At 44.9% G+C, this 17,730-nt stretch overlaps 1 protein-coding gene across 3 annotated transcripts in view; it reads right to left on the reverse strand.

The window, feature by feature from the left end:
* Positions 1 to 17,730, reverse strand: part of COASY (Coenzyme A synthase) — a 194,725-nt gene that overhangs the window by 29,779 nt on the left and 147,216 nt on the right. For all 3 annotated transcript variants that reach the window (XM_078645376.1, XM_078645375.1, XM_078645377.1), the window contains 2 exons: positions 16,014 to 16,098; positions 2,177 to 2,274 (listed from right to left, as the gene is read on the reverse strand). In XM_078645376.1, coding sequence (XP_078501502.1) covers positions 2,177 to 2,274; positions 16,014 to 16,098 — 183 coding nt within the window. The remainder of the gene's footprint in view (positions 1 to 2,176; positions 2,275 to 16,013; positions 16,099 to 17,730) is intronic.

Raw genomic sequence — 17,730 nt, forward strand, 5'->3', positions numbered from 1 at the left:
CATCTCCACCTTGTGATTTGCAGCTGCCCGTTCAATTAAGGCATTAAATGCCGCCGAGTCTTCAGTAGGAGAAGTCTTTATCCCATAAAGCTGTGGGTCACTAACCACCTGTTGGTCACCCTGGTCACCAGTGTCTACCCATGAGTCCTGCTGCTCATCAGGGTCATTATTGGCAGGGAAGTTATACTCTTCATTCTGGTCATTTCCATCCCCATCTGAGTAAGTGGGTGAAGGTGTTGGACTCCTCCCAGGCTGTTGAGGAATGGGTTCCACAAGGTCTGGAGTATCTGGTGCAGGCCTTTTCTTTTTTAGAGGGATTACATAGGATTCCACTGGCTGGGATGTAATTTTCCTCTTGTAGAGCATTAATTTGCCCGTGTCGGCGTCGATAAAATGCTCCGATTCATCGTCCTGCGAAAGTGGTCGAGCAGAGCTTTCACTACGCTGAGTCTGCCGCAGCCCCTCTGAGTCATCGGGCACCGTACGAGGTGTGAAAGCCTTCGGCGCCACCTTTGGCGGCAGAGTATAGAGAATCGGCGTCGAAGTCTTCTTCGGTGGAACAGTCGCCTTCGGTACCGAAGGCGTTTTCGGCTCCGACGCCTTGCCCCGTAGCCTCTTCAGGGAGTCCGCGACCTGCTTAGTAAAAGAAGCGGACGGCTTCGTCGATCCGACCGTGGGCCTCGATCCACCACCAGGTGATGATCCGAGCGTTGACGACTTCTGTTTGGGCGCGGACGCACCCTCGACAGCAAGGCTCCGGTCTGTCTTGGCCTTAGGCGTCGACGCCGCCGGCTTCGGATCGGCAGATTTTTCCCTTTGCGTCGTGGTTCCAGACTTCGGCTCGGTGGCCTTCGCCGACGCCACTTCGACTGTCCGTGTGCCTGGGGCCGCGGTAGTCTTGGGTGAAGGCGTCTCGACAGTCTTCTTCGACTTCGACTCCACCACCTTACTCGACACATGGTCGACGACCTTCTTCGAGGCGGCCTCCTTGGCCCCCTTGGGTGCCTTATCGTGTTCGACAGCCTTTTTCGGCTTTAAAGCCTCCGAAGACGACGGTTTCGAAGGTGTCTCCCCCGTCTTCGGTTTCGATGGTGTGTCGGCCATCTTAGATGATGTCAAAGCCGATGGTTTCGGTTTAGTTTTCTGTAACGGAGGCTCCGCTGAAATGTCTGTAGCCGGGCCAGAAGGCGGGGCCGAGGACTTAGGGTGAGGGTCGTGGGTAAGGCCGAGTGGCGATCCCGTGACCTGAGCCTTAGTTATTGTACGGACAGGGCATAGCTCTTCCTCCGAGCTATCTTCCGCGGCCCCATAAACTTCCTCGTCGTCCCCTACCTCCTCGACGTATTCCTCTAGGTCCAGGCCCTCAACGGCTTCTCCGTAGTCGGCCTCGACCTCCGCCGATGGAGGCGAGATCTGAAGCTGAAGCTCTTGCTCGTCTGCCTCGGGGTCGTTGAAGATGTCCACAGGTGCCGGTGCCGATCGCTGGGCCTCGAGGCGCGCCACGCGCCGAATCTTGAGCGTCTTCTTCGACCTGAACTTCGAACAGGCCATACAGTTGGCCTCGTTGTGGTCCGGCGACAGGCACTTGTTGCATACAGGATGCACGTCGATGTGTGGGTACTTCGAACCGCACACGGGACACTTTTTGAATGGACTTCGTTCCATTGTAGTCTCGTCGGGGTCTTGCTGCGTCGAAGGGCCTCGATGACCGAAGAGTCACGCGACTCCCCAGAAAACCGACTCGAAGAGTTGGAGTATACACGAGAACCGAACGCCAACAATACCGACGAGGTTAGAAAGCCTTTTGGCCTTCAGAGAACTGTTTTTACCGATTCCGACAGGAGACGTCGAAATCACATCCGAACCCAATGGCGGAAAAAAACAATCTGGGGATGGAGTCGATGCCCATGCGCACTGTAGTCCAGGGGAGGAGCCACCTATCTCGTGATACTTAGAAGACTCTTCCAGGACAACAATGTGCGATCATCCGGACCCAACACTAGGCGGCGATCTATGCAATAGATATGAATTTAGCAGCCCACATGCCTCGAACCAGGATCTTCAAGGTCCCCGAAAGGGGTGAATCTTCAGTTGTGGTCAGTATCTTGGAGGTGTGCATTCTGATAAAATCCAAAAGTGCACATTTGCGGTTATTTTTATTAACAAAAAGAAATACCTCTTTCTCTGGAATGATGGTGACCCAAACTTCATGGACCATATCTGTCCACCCAGCTTCTAACAGAACAGCAGCATCCATTACACAGACAGTTGCCCCTGCAAGAAACAAAAAACATATACACAAAAAACACTGTGGAGATTGAACAAAAATATGAATATTGATGTAGTACATCCCCTTATCGCAGGATTAGTCCTGATCTAGACTAAACTAGTTTAATAGAGTAAAGCAGTAAAAGCCAAGAAGACAATAAGAAAGACTGGATGGATGAGCGGTGCTCCCCTTGTGTTAAATTTCAAAGTACCCAAAACAGAAAAGTGCATGCCAAACCTGATTCAGACAGGCGTATCGGACATTTTTTCAGCCAAAGGTGGATTTAGTTTCACTTTCTCTTTCACCCACTCCAATTTTAGTGAACCAGCTTTTTTAGGTATGGTTTGATACATTTTTTACAACTCTATTTTCATTTTCAAGCACTGCATAAACCTTGCAAAAAAAAAACAAAAAAACACCACCAGTCGGAGAGAGTCCATGTAATCAAAAACAAATATTTTGAAAAACTGTATACAGAACGGAGTTTTTTCTACGACCCTTTATTGATTGGCTTTATGGGCATTTCTTGGATAGACATGATCTAGTACTGTATGGTTAATAGCTTGGCAGAATGCTGGGGTAATTTTATGCGTGGAACTTTGTATGAAGGAGATCCTACAACTGGCAGTTGATGACGAGCTGTCAAGAATGACTTTGGAATACACTGGTATTTTCAATTTACCTGCCAGTTTGTACACCTGTTCAAGTACATATGAAGTCCATTACATTGTTAACACAGTCACTGTGTCAAATAAGATCAAAAGATGCCTTGCATGTTGTAAGCCTGTGACAAATACAGTAGCAAAGAGTTTTACATTCCAAACTCTCTGACTAATGCAATAGAAAGACGTTTTTACATTGCTAACTCCCAGAAAAAAGAGTGTTGCTTTATATTGCTAACTCCCAGACAAATGCGACAGGGAGAGGTTTTGCATTGTGAACTCTGTGACGAATACCACAGAAAAGGATTTGCATTATTTAGTACTGAGAGATCTTACACATACCTCTAGTTTAGAAGAGACCAATCAAATCTTGTTTTCATTGCTTAGAATTGTAATTTGATGTTCAATAATGCAATTTTCTTTTTAACCCTTTGGACATCCCCGCATGAGCGATAACGGCCAGATGCTATTGATGGGAAGGTCAAGTCAAAGCACCGGTGCAGCAACTCAGTGGCGTCACTAGGGTTGGTGTCACTCGGTGCGGGTAACTCATGGTGTCACCCCCTCACGACTTACCGCATGGACCTCCTCCGCTCCCAGTCCCCCAGTGGACACAGTTGGTAAGTAGCGGGACCATACAGAATCCTTAGTAAAGGTTGTAAATTTAGGTCCATGATAAACCATTTGCAATGCTCCTCCATTGACACTAATATTGACATTTTTATGCTTTCATAAGAATTTATCAACCCAGCGTAGTTCATCTTTTCCTATTTTAAGATCAAAGAACGTAGTTAGTAGTGCAAGATTAAAGACAGAGCTGGAACTACTACTATAATTCTACAGCAACTCTTCCCAATGGCCTTTTAACTTGATTTTACAAGACCCAGTCCAAAAGGAGAGTGATTCAATAAATTAATCCCAGTTCCTTTGTAGTATGGCGTCTATAGGTCTGACTTGCGTTCGTTAACTGTGCCATTGCCATAGGATCACCCAAGAAAATTTGTGAGGAAATATCCAAGTGTACATTAATTCTTTATAATTTGATGAAGAGGTAAAATTAAAAAAACCTGAGACCTTAAGAAAAACACTTGTGCGATATATTCAATATCATTCTTGTGCCCCATTGTTAGCTTCACCTTTCACAACTCAATCACTTAACACCATTTGTCTTGGGGCAGGTCTTTTTTGTGTTTACACAATTATTACAACTCCTCTACAGAACAGTGGACTGAATTTTTAAGAATACATCACTGCCTGAGTGCGCTTAAAAACTTAGGCCCTCTCCCTTATTGGCTAGAAGACAGACCCTTTTTGAGAATAGCTTGTTCGAGAACCCAAAGCCACCCACAAGCATTCATTAGTGAGATAGTAATTGGCAACTGGTCCAAGTCCTTTACAATGTATGGCCTGAGACCCATCTTTTTCCACCCTGTGGGCTGTAGAGAAGGACTCTGTGGAGAATAATACCAGCCGCAGACGCATTTTCCACTCCTAAACAATGAATTCTCTAACTGGCAAACGCCAGATATCCGATCTGTTCTGGTATGCAATAATAATATGCCTTAATCATCATAGCGGTGTGCATACTCTGTTAGAGGGACATTCGTGACCTATTATGGAAATGTGAGTAAGCAAATTGTGAGACGGAAGCTACACCCTTCCGTTTTTCCAGTGGCGCACCTTAATTGCTTCATGTGAAGATCACATCTACCAAACAGCCAAAAGGTGCACTCTTTTGCTTTGCACATTGTGAAAAGAAATTGCCAGCTGGCATGGGTGCCCTTCAAGCAAACAAAATGCTCACCGTCACAGATTCCTCCTGGCACAAAGACTGGGAAAGAGCAAAGGTATTTTTTCAACAGATTAGGACATTCTTAGCTCCAAGAGACCTCAGACTTCCAACCCCTATCCTCTGTGAGGGAGCCCTAACTCGCTGGATTGAGGCACTTTATCACCTTGCCTAGCTTATGTTTAGATTGTCCGCTTTTAATACATCTATAACCTGTTCATTATATGAAGATAGGACCCTACAACAATAATAAAAACACTTACTATACCATGTAAGCCTTAAAAGCAGTGTGCAATAATAAACGCTAATGGTGAAGTAGTGACCTCCTTTTTGGACCAGAAAGGTGTAATCTACTTTGTATTTATCAAACTCTAGAGGACCCATTTTGAATAGGATCGGAAAGTGAAAGTATGAGATAGCTGCTGTAGGATCAGTTGGAGTGAGGCATCCAGTCATGATCTTGTTAGGAGGGACGCTGTGCAAGGACGTAGGGTGCCTGTGCAGTAATAGGAGTTTGTGAAATAAAGCCCTTGAGCTAGAATTACATTGTTGGCATAGACAGGAAAGTCTGCCAAACTTGACTAGCAATTGGCTTAACAAAAACAGAACCATGTATACAGTGAGACACTGAATGAGCTCACCCTGGCAGCGCCAGACTAAAAACCAAACCATTGGAGGGAAAAAAATTCAAGTCAGCCTTTCACTGTTGGAGCCGCAGCATCCACCACAAATGTAAGTGTGGTAGAATGGCCTGTCCAGCCCTTTATCTTGGTTAGTCCCTCAAACGCCACGGTCCATTGGTCGAGGCCAAATCACTTGGAAACCAGGATTCTCTCAAACAGTAAAAGGAAACAGGAAGACTAGTTCTGCAAGAGGGAAGAAGTCTGTATGGAATTAAGGTTGAACAGAACACATTTTAGAAGCCGATCTTCCTCTTGCTTTCTAAGTAATCCAGAGTAGAGTCATGAAGACTTCGAGGTGCTGTGTACCTGCTCTTGTGGTCAATTTGAGCGCCAATAATAGTGCCCTGAATTTAGGACAGTCTGAATACTGCCAGAGAGTTCAATCACTGTCAGTCTCTCTTCCCAGGAGGACACACGCTGATACTTACCCAAAAGTAAGGACTTGACAAGACCAACAGCCCCTACTGCATCCTACCACCATCCATCTTCCTTACCCCCAGAAGTGTCAAAAGACTAGGCCAGCAAACCTGTAAATCACTTTAGGCAAAGGGCAACATCAACAATGCCATTTCCTGCTCCTAAAAGGAAGACCCTCCGTGCTATGTACACTTTTGAAAAGCAGACTGGGTGGGTTTTGAACGTCTTCGAGAGCAAATAAAATCCCACTTCAAGGTAAAACCGCAGTTTCTAATATACATAAGATTATTACACATAGAATGATTATGAGGGGGACTGCACTGTTAGTACCTTATCGCCGTACAAGGAATGTGATGTAAGGCATCAATCAAAAATACTTAGCACATACATTTACGATATGCTGCTTGAGCGCGTTATCAGATGCTGTTAAAATGCATCTATAATGCATGAGTGCAAGTGATCATTGGGCAGGATCTGAGCAGGAGTACAGAACACCAGTTTAAGAAGCCAATAGAATCAAATATTTATAAATAGCTCTGGTTAAGTACTACCTGCAAATGACTAAACCACTCGCCTCCATGCCGTCTTCCGTGTGGGAAAGTTTAACAAATCACTACGGTTCCCTCCCACCTTCCCTGTAATTCCGCACCCACCTGAGGACATCTGCAAAGACTCTCTCACTGGCTGAAGAGACAGTTCGCCCCCTTGCTGCTGCAACACTGGACGTCAATAGACTTGACGTTCAGACAGGCCGAGAAGGGTGACCACGCCCGGCGCACGTAAGCGTGCAGCACTTTCGTTTTCATCTGATATATGTAGAGTTATTTCAGGCCTGCTCAGAGGGCTGCCGCAGTAGGAATGAGTTGGTGGTTACCAGATTGGTGTCACCCCATCTGATGGTGTCACCCGGTGCGGTCCGCACCCCCCGCACCCACCTAGTGACGCCACTGCAGCAACTGTTGCGTATTGCTTTGGTGCCCCCGGTCCTAACTAGTTTCAAGGGGGTGGGACAGTCCTGCAACTGATGTGCTCGAGATCACGTAATTGATGCGATGATGTCAGTTGCAGGACAGGTAAACAGGAAATGGGCCCTGGTTTTCTAGCACGAGTGGAAGAAGTGGGAATCCGTGCTTGCTGGGAACTGTGCCAAAAGGAAGGTATCGCTGGAAAGACGTCTCCTGACCTGCATTGCTCCAGGCAATCACAGTGGAGGAGCAATCACAGTGAAATGTCATGCCCACCGCTTCCACTATAAAGCATGTTTTTTTGGGGGGGGACCTTTGCTCTCCCATGGGAACATGTTAATCCCCGGGGGGGCAGACGGGGGGGCTGCAGAAAGCCCATTAGCACAGCCAGGAAATTGAAAGTTAGTACAAAACAAGCATTTGCAATGCAATAGGTCTCGCATTTAGGCAAGTTTCAGCTATTGGCATTGTAAAAGGCAATAAAAGGCAATACCTTTTATTTAGGTTTTAAAAACCAAAACAAAAAAAGCATTGTCATTTACAATGCCAATAGCTCAAACTTGCATAAATGCGAGACCTATTGCATTGCAAATGCTCGTTTATCCCCCTCCAACATCATATCGGGACGGATTGTGTGCATATCACCGATTAACAACTTGAACACTCACTATAATTCAATATGTTGGTTGGTGTGCCCATCACAGAGTAAAGATAGTGAACAGGCACAAAGGGATTACATTTTCACTGTGTAAAAAAGTTTGTTTCACATAAATGGTCATGTTAATAGGATCATCATTTTTCTTATTATGTCTATTAATATTCATCTTGCTTGCTTTGCAAAGGGAATTTCTTAGAAGGGAAGACGTTTGATTTTTTTCTTTTAATTGTTGCCGACACACTTACAGGTATTTTCTCATGATATAATATGAACCAATATGTTTTGGAATGTTTATGTTTGAGGGAGATTCCATTAGCGGTTAGTTATTTGCAGGCTGGCGCTGAGGTGAAAAAGGACCTGCTCTTACCTTCACTATGAGTTTGCCATACTTTTCACACTTACCTTATAAAGACAAAAACTTAATACAAAGAAACACATTCATCCTATAACAAAGAAGACAACCAGCTAACGTGCTAAGTGATGTGTCATACATAGACAGGAGCCTAACACGTGCATCTCAATTAAGAAGTGAAGAGATCCACCGCATACAGCTGGCATCTTCGAGGACTCTACTGGAGTCTACCCCTGAATTTCCCAACTCGGATTACTATAATTGAACAAGCAATGGCAAAGCAAACAGATCTGGCTGCAAGCTGGTGCGTTGTCATTTCTTCTTTTTTGTAATTATATGCCACAAAAAGAAAAAAGGAATATGCCACCACCTAAGGATGGCTGCCAAACACTTGAAATATAAATTTAAAAGGAAAAAAAAATCACTGATGTGGCTCTTCTTACTATTGAGTTTTTTTTTTTTAATAGCAAGCCTTTCATTAGGCCAGGCATTTTATCATTTGTGAAACAGAGAGGAATTATTGACTGCCTAACTTAATACTCAAATTGCAAGCAGCTACAATGTGAATGTCTATATCTCACATCATTCTCCATTATATTGCTAAACTATGCACAAACACAAATATCAGAGCATATCTGGTCATTCATGCATCAAACCAAAATACTTCGCACATTTGTAGGCTTACAGCAAATACAACCTTCCAACTAAAGCACTCCTCACCATGTACTGTACCATCTATCAAAAAATGTGCTCCAGCACCGCAGAAGGGGTTTGAAAGCGCTAAATGCTACTACAAATATTTGCAGATAAGCGACGGTGGAACTGCACGGTCTAGCTAAGCAAGACCTCTGCTGTCCCTCCACACTGCCAGTTGCCTTCAAATAATTATGAATGATTATAGGACGGATTACACTGGAACTTGTACTTGAGGTCTTCAGTGTACTAGAGTTTAATATTCACGTCTCTCAAGGCCCATCCTGTGAAATATAGGTATTCACAAAACAAAGAAAATAATGTGAATCTAAGCTTGGCGTGCATGTAGTCGTTGGGTTAAGAGAATGGTGTTCACATCTATTCACTAGGCCTGTTGCATTATCAGTTTGGTAATGTTGGCTGCCTCCCCAAATGTTCTTCATTAGGTTGTCCGAAATGCATCACTCTTGCTGGAGCTCCAGGTGACACCATACTTGAGCCAGCATACATCACAGATTCTGGCATCTGGATCAAACTGTGCCACTCTCCAGCACACCTCGATGATGCGGAGCTCTGGTCACATCATGGACGGATAACAGTGTACCATATTCACACCGCCATGCTTCTGAACTCTGTGGCACACTGCACACTTCTATGCTGAAAAGACGTAGGTCACACTGCTTCACTCGCTAGGGCACAACTCTACAGTGTTGAACTGTAGTGCCGTTGCTGCCACCTGGTGTCTCACACTGGTATTTTTATTTGCTACAATATCCCCCATCAGCTGAAACAAGCTGAAAGACAGGCCGCGTGCGTGCCCATGTGTTGTCCAGGTCCAAGTAGATGCACACACCGTGAGCGTGCACATCGGCTGTCCGGGCGCGCACATGTTTTGTCTCCCTTCCGAACCAAAGCAACAACAATAGAGTCTCGCCAAGGCAAAGCAGTGAATGCGCTGCATTTGCTAGGCGAGACCTAAAAAGGTGTGGGTACCAACTCTGGTATGGGGCCTTGCCTCCAAGGGGGACATACAGTTTTTCTGCTCTCCAAGAAAGCAGATTTGGGTATGTACTCCCAATCTATCCCTCCCCCCCACACTCCCCACTCCAGGGGGCAGAAAGCACACTAGCCACCAGGAAATTTAAATTAAAACACAAAAAGGGGTGAAGACAGCTTACACTGGTGTACGACAATGCCCTCACCCCAAAATGGGAAAATGCAGTCTTTATGCCTCCAGGTAGGTAGATTAGTAGTCTTACCCCCTGCCTCCCCAGGGGTAGAAAAGGCGACTAAACACCAAGGATTTTACACTGGCCCCCCCAAAAAACAGTAAGACCGGCCCATCCACAGAAGAGGGGCACTGTTTTTATCAGGAAATGTGGGGAATTGCTGGGTGGTAGGAAATATGTGGATCCTCAGATTCCAGAAATTTCTCTCACAGAAATGTGAGAACAATGTGTGCTTTTTGACAAAGTTTGAAGGACCGTGTAAGAAAAAAGGCAGGGTAATCCATACAAACTATACAACCTTGACTCCCATAGGTGTATAGTTTCTCCTTTCCTGTCGCCTCTTTTGTCCAGTCACTGCTCCTGCCCTGTTCACTCTGTGTACAACATTGACAAATTACACAAGGGGGCAAGGTCCCCACAGTACTCTGGTTAGGGCATGGGTACTCACAAACTATGGACCAAAAGGAGTGGTACACAATTCCAAGGCGAGGTAGTAGTCACCTTTACCCACCTAGACAATTGTATCTGGTGGAGAGAGTAAAACAGGGGTCGTGTTAATATAGGAGGAGGGGGATTCCTCCATGTGGAACTAGCGCTCTCACACACCCAGCAAGCTAGGTGTCATGCTTCATCATTTGAGCCTGCTCCTCGTTCGGCCGGCGCTTCAATGCCCAACGGGCACCCTTAAAGGGGCTCTTTGTCAGAGATATTTTATTCCTTGCCGTAAGGGTGCAGTGGGGGTGAGGGGGCCTAGTCTAATGTAGATGTATGCGTTGTGGTTTAAAATAGGTTAAGGATTCCTCTGAGATACCTTATTCTGTGGGGTACTTTACCTAGAGTAAAAATGAATAAGGAGGGTAGTGGGTTCTCTGTGTTAAGTGTAGGAACCTCTACTCTACTCCTTGGTACTCACAAACTATCTCTCGGGGGCCAAATTTACAGTGTGGTTTGTGTCCGAGGGTCGCACTGGTAGGGGCGATGTCAGTGGGGGAGGGGGCAGGGCTAAAGCAACAAAAAAACTGTGACCATGAGGTTGATCACAGGTCCCTGCAGCGGACGCCTTCGTCCACTGAGCCACCAGACGCACATCTCTCTCTCTCTCTTTATCTCTATCTCTCTCTCGGTCTCCCTCCCTCCCTCTAGCTCTCTCTCTCCCCCTCCCTCCCTCCCTGTCTCACTCACTCCGACTGTCTCACTCCCTCTCTGTCGCCCTTTGTCTCACTCACACTGACCGTCTCACTCCCTCTCCCTCTCTATGTCTCCCTCTCTCTGTCTCCCTCTCTCCGTCTCCCTCTCTCCGTCTCCCTCTCCCTCCCTCCGTCTCCCTCCCTCCGTCTCCCTCCCCCCGTCTCCCTCCCTCCGTCTCCCTCCCTCCGTCTCCCTCCCTCCGTCTCCCTCCCTCCGTCTCCCTCCCTCCGTCTCCCTCTCTCTCTCTCACTCTCTCTCTCTCACTCTCTGTCCCCCTCCCTTCCTCTGTCTCCCCCTCCCTTCCTCTGTCTCCCCCTCCCTTCCTCTGTCTCCCCCTCCCTTCCTCTGTCTCCCCCTCTTTGTCTCCCTCCTCCCTCTGTCTCCCTCCTCCCTCTGTCTGTCTCCTTCCTCCCTCTCTCACTCCCTCCCTCCCTCCCTCCGCCTGAAGTAGGGGAACGGACTGGAATATTTTTTAAGTAGGGGCACGCCGTGCCCTTCCGATCCCCCCCACTTCTACCACTGCTATTAGAGCTTACTGATGCACTGTGCCACGTTCGATCGCCACCACAGGACGGTATCTTTTTGTTTAATTTCATTGATCCCACCACATTGTTGGTTTCCTACCTACTCTGACTCTGCCATTGGGGATAGATTGGCTGTTCCATCCTACTGCCAATAAGACTTTTCATTTCGATCTCACTGATCTTTTGAAAGTGTTGGTCACTTACTCTAAAGGTTTGTCAATTCAGACGGCAGCCATGATGATATCTCATTAATGTGATTACCACTAATAAAACGCTCCATTTTAACCTCACTGATCTTTGCTTGTTTGTTACTTACTCCAATGGTTTACCAAGACAGATGCCAGCTATGATGTTGTTCCATTAGCACGAATGCCACTAAGGAGACGCTCCATTTTAATTGTCACTGATCTTCAGACAGTATATGTCATTGACTCTAAGGGCTTGCCAATCCTGAGGCAAGCCATGAGAATTTTAAACTGAGACCTTCACATACATCTTTGAATCTGTGATTCTAGGCCACCATTCTCTGGTGTCTCCTAAATATATCTTCCTCCTCATGATGACCCTGGGGTAAATAGTTCTTATCTGGGTCGAAACATTGACAATCTACTGTGGACTGTTTTTTATTTGATTTAGGATTTCAACACTCCTATACGGAGTATTGCTTAGCATACCCACCTATCCTTATCAGTCACAGGTATATATCTGCATTCTGTTTAGCACTAGCGCACTTTATATTTACTTTGTCAAATGCACTGCGCCACTACACTTTTAGGAGCAACTTGTTTTTAAAATATATTTTTTTAAATTTGACATGACAGCCTTTGATATACGTTTGTAATAAGAAAAAATTAATATAATTTGTTTATAAATTTCTGTTCAAACTTACTGAATGAAGGTTTTGTATGGATCGCCGTGGAAGTCAACGCCTACCCTTCGCCCTTAGGGACCGTTTGTGTCTTTATTAATGGTTCTACACAGGTCCGAGGGTTACTACGTTGCCCCTTATTTCATGAATACGCCATATGTGCCAGCAGCAGGGCCTGAACAATGACATGCACTGTGACTTCCCTACTCTTATGGTGCCACTACAGCCAGGCATACTGATGTTGCAGTATTTGAAGTGATCTGTTGGGTGGTGGATGAAGAAGTAAAAAGCAGCTTAGCTGCTCTGGTGTCCTCCCTGCCTCTACCCCAATAGTGATCACATTAAGCGCCAAATTACAAGTTACACAAAGTGGAATTTACAAGTGGAATTCTAATTTGTATAATTATAAGTGAGCCAATATTTCCGCACTTGGTTTCCCAGATGCGGCAATGCAGAAACAGATTCTACAGGCTGGAAAAACTGACCGCTTTGGGAAAGGGCTGCAATGCAGCCATGACCCGTTCTTCAGCTCGAACTTGAGTTTCTGCCAAGGAACAGAGAAAGCATTCAATAATTACCACGGCCAGCCAGCTTCAAAAGCAGTCCTGGCAGACATTTACCACATGCCCAAAGATGGTCGTAAATGGACACCTTGGAATGGGAATATATTTTTGCGGTGATGGAATATTTGGGCTTTGGCCCTCATTTCATGACTTGGTTAAGGCTCCTATATAGGAGCTCATTGGCAGGGTCAGGATCAAGGGGGCATTGTCTAACTTCTTCACTCTCAGCCGGGGGACGAAACTATTCACAATGATATTGGTCTTGGCATTAGCACCCTTGGTGTGTTTGATAAGGAAAGATGCCCTGTTGATGTGCTTGAGGTAGGATGAGACTTGGGATGATAGAATCTTAATGTATGTGGACGATCCATAGCAATTGGGGAAATCAGGTTCTATACCCCCTCTTGGGCGGGCCTTGGCTCGGATTACTGCAGTGCCCATTCAAAATTCAATTGCATGGATTCAAGTATTTAAGTAGATTTGTCACAAGGGATAAAGAACAGTTTTCAGCCATGATTAATACTCAGTCCTCGATAGACGCAGGGATGATGCAACACCATGGCGCAACTTGCACTGTCCCTACTAGGACGGGTAGTGATGCTCCAACTTGTTGAGTTCCCTAAGTTTATAGTTATGTCCTCCAGAACACACCCAGCTGGGTTCCACCAGATGTTTTCAAAAAGATGGGGGCAGAAGTCCGGACGCTCCTATGGGATGGAAAAGAGCACTTAGAATGGCCCTGGTCAAACTAGCTAAGTGAATATATGAAGATATAGCCCTCCCGTACATACACAAATATTACTGGTCTGTCCAGATGACGGTCGTTAATGACTGGGTTTTTGCTTCTTTAGAGGAACCATCCATCAGGGCAGAGAGCCATGCGATTGAGCCAAGGGGTTAATCCGCTGCCCTGCAACGAAGTGGACACAGGGAGACCATGCCGCAATACATGCAAACGATACTGAAAAGTTTGGGATAGAGCTACTCAGCACTTTACATAGAAAGAGATTATTACGAAAGAAACATCACTGTGAGACAGCGATGTGTCAAATGATATGGAAGGGCTTGTGGGATTTTACACAAAACGTATAACGGATTATTAAAATAAAAGATGCATTGGGAGCAGATGGAATGCTCACGTGGGAACAGTTGAAAGGGTATCAGATTTGGCTGACAAAGAGGTATCAAAACTGAGACGGTATCAAAACTGAGACGTGCTCTCACTAAACATATACCAAGTAAAACCCCAGCGGCATATTTAATCCCAGTTGGAAAATAGGATTCTGCTTGAAACCCTCCATCGAAGGTAATATCCATTATATGTAAAAAATGGTAAACTATGAAGGGGACCCACTGACGACTTTAAAGGTCCATTGGGAAGAAAATGTGGGATGCTTTCAGGAAATTGAATGGGTGATGGCAATTAGTTCTCCAAGGGAAGTCGCAATAAAATAAAGATTCTGCTTAGTTCTGTTGAAACCGCTGTACAGGGCTTAATTAACTAGGACACTTTGGGTGAAAATTGGGAGTGCCTCTACGAATCTCGGTCTTGGAGGGTGTGGTCAACCACGTAGCTATCTCCACACAATCCGGGAGTATCCTGCCCTGCTTCGCATGTAGAGGGGGGTGGGCTGTACCTCAATTACATTGTTGCAAAAAAAGGTACTAACTGGCTGAAAACAATACATCATATATATACTCTGGGGAGAAACAAGTGTTGAATAGGTACATAAAAATCTTCTTCCGACTTAGTCTTATGTTATCGGGATTAAATATTTCTGATAGTGGGTTGCAGGGTACCTCAGTTGCGCCAATCGGAGATGGATTTGGACTTGTGCATGTTAGCCAAAAAAAGTATATGAGAAGCAGGGATGCCTAAAATACCCAGGATAAGAAACGGACACACTGGAAATCACACAAAGGACTGGCAATAGGATAATATGTTACTGCATACTAACATGCTATGTGTCGCCCAGGGAGGGAGTGGTGTTATAATAATGAGGGGGAAAAGGAGCCAAGTTGTTTACTACTGTAATACTACGATTTACTCTAATGTGCAACATTGTGCACCAAACTATACACTAAAAGGTTTTTCAATTGTTTTCAAATTCATTTTAAAAAAGATGGTGGTAAATGTCTGTGTTAAGCCCTCAGTTATCAAGAATTGCAAATGGATTTTTGCCTCATAAATTCAGGTCTGCATGGTTATTCCCAATTCTGAGGGGTTCTTACTCGAAATTGCAAGAATTCTATGCAGAGATTTCAGCTGCCATGAGAAATTCTGGTATCTAGAAATCACTGCACAGAATTTCTCACAACATCTAATCATACTGCTACCATACCATAGCAGGAAAGCCAACAATAGGAACATTAAAGGATAACTGAAACTGCCTCTTCAATGACTGATGATTGTGAGGCATAGTAGGTGGATGAGAGGGTGAATGCATGAGTGCATCAATGGTTGGATGAATAGATGCCTGAGTGCATGAATGATGAACTACTGAGCACATGGACATGTATATGAGAGACTGCATGGGTGGAATCATTCAATTTAAAGCAAGAGATATTGGCTATGCCAAAACTATTGTAAATTGTAAATTGATACTTGTATAGCGCACTACTCACCCGCAAGGGTCTCAAGGCGCTTGTACCGCTGTGGAACCCATCCTGCCTTTCCCTGTGAGGTGTCCACTCCTGGGCACCCCCACGGTGGAGGCCAGGCATCCTTAGCGTTGTGGGGGCCGTTGTGGAGATTAAGCAAGCTATTGCCCAGAGTTGCAGAGTGGGACTCCATGATTGGAATAGGCACCGAGGCGAGAATTATCAGGTCCGTGGAATTTTTGAGCCCAAGACCCGCCGAGGCGGGGAATTGAACCCTGGTCCCGGGCTAGAACTCTGCATCAGGGTCTGCCGCTCTAACCATTGAGCCACACTTCTCCGTTAAACTAGTTTAAATTTGAACCAGACAGAGGACACGGACCAGAACACTGCACTTCAGACAAAATAAAAAGTTCCCAGGAGAATATCTTTCAGTTCCACTAGTTCATACAGTCTAACTGCCTTAGTACATTCCCAAGGTGTGCGATTATCCTGAAGCTCCTGCTGCCACCCTGTGTCGAATGTTAATACTGCACCACACACACAAGATTTTACCTTGGGTTGCAGCATCCGCAATCTTCTGTTTGGCAAGGGTGGCTATAGCAGGCCATACAATGTCAGTGAGGCGCTTCAGCTGCGTCTAGAAAACAAAAAACATTTTAGCAACAGATTTATTAAAACATAAAACATAGAAAATACGTAACTTGGAAATAGAGTCTTTTAATAGAACCCATTACATGTACATAGATATGAGATTTCCCTAGGGACATTTATTTCCCAAAGCCCAAATACCAATCCCTCATGGTTACTTGATATCAGTTCAGTACTCTAAAAGTACCCAACATTAGCTTTACCTTAGCACGATACACGACAACAAACCTGGTCTGTAAAAACCTTTTTAGTTCTCTCAAATTAAAGCTCACATGTGTATCACCCCCAGCTCCAACAAACCATGATGTTCCAGAGGAACGTAGCTCAACCCAAGGTAACTATAGTCTGTGGGCAATCTTTTTTTTTTTTTTTTAAATATATTTTTATTGATTTTCTTGGACAAAATACAGATATACATATAACGCTTAGGATATTTCGCTCTTACTTTTGGCGTACATTTATTACATAACAGCGCCTGGTATATGGTTCATGGGCGGTTATAACATATAACGGGTACATATAACATAACATATAGGTGTTCGGCTGCTGGTTGTGGGTGGACCATCGAACACTGTTGGTGGTTTGTGTTGTTAGCCTCCCTCTGTTGTCTATGGCGGTTTGTGCGGGTCTAGAAATTTATCTAGGGATGACCACATTTCTCTGTTGGTCTCAGTGGCCAATCTTAATCGCATCTCTGTCTATTGACCCCACTACACCTGTCGCCAGCGCCCTCATAACATCTCTCTGGACACCGCTGCACTTGAATCACAGGTGCATGGAATGCAAACTATAGCATCTGCTGGCTAAAGTCCATTAACAAACTAAACAACATTTGGGGGGTGGTAAATGACAGTGACGGGAACACCAACAAATACTGTGTACGAAGCAGAACTTCTAGTTGACAAAATCAACAGTGATTTATCATACCGAAATGGCCAAAAGGAAGCGCCTGGTCATGCAGATAATGGCGACGAGGATGCGGTCTTCCTTAAGGGTAAGAGCATGTGCTCCCGAAGAGGAGCCACCATGTGCAGTACAATAGTGTCTCCTGCACAAGCAGGAAGATATTGCACTTCAGAGCAATCTCCACGGAGTAGGGTCTCCCAAGTTCTTTACTGTGCATATCTAAACTCCATGTAAGGATAAAAGGGAGTGGACTATTTTTTTACTTCCCGGCTATTACAGCTCCCGACCAGTATGAAGATCAGCATTTTTTCACCGATTTTCCTGCTGTGGTTTCACTTTTCTGCAAGCAATATTTTCCTGCATATCTGTTTTTTAAATTCCTTTCATTTTCCTTGTGTGGTTATATCCTTTCTGTTTATCTGTTATTCTAAGTCTATTTACTCATAATAATTTCTGAACCAGCAGCCTATTCTAAAAGGTAAATTTACAAGTGTAGATTTATTACAAGTAAATTTACGCTTACATTTTTAACTACATTTTCTATTTTTAACTATTCATCATCTACAAGAGTAAAATTATTCAACTATTCATCATCTACAAGAGTAAAATTATTCAAAAGTGTAGACATATCACAAGTCCCTAAATTCAGGGGGCGGAGCTTACTCTATGAAAGTAAAGTTACTCATTTTAACTTTGCACAAATAGACAGAAGTCT

Source organism: Lissotriton helveticus, chromosome 5_1 (assembly GCF_964261635.1).
Source record: "Lissotriton helveticus chromosome 5_1, aLisHel1.1, whole genome shotgun sequence".
In the NCBI taxonomy this organism is placed as follows: Eukaryota; Metazoa; Chordata; class Amphibia; order Caudata; family Salamandridae; genus Lissotriton; species Lissotriton helveticus.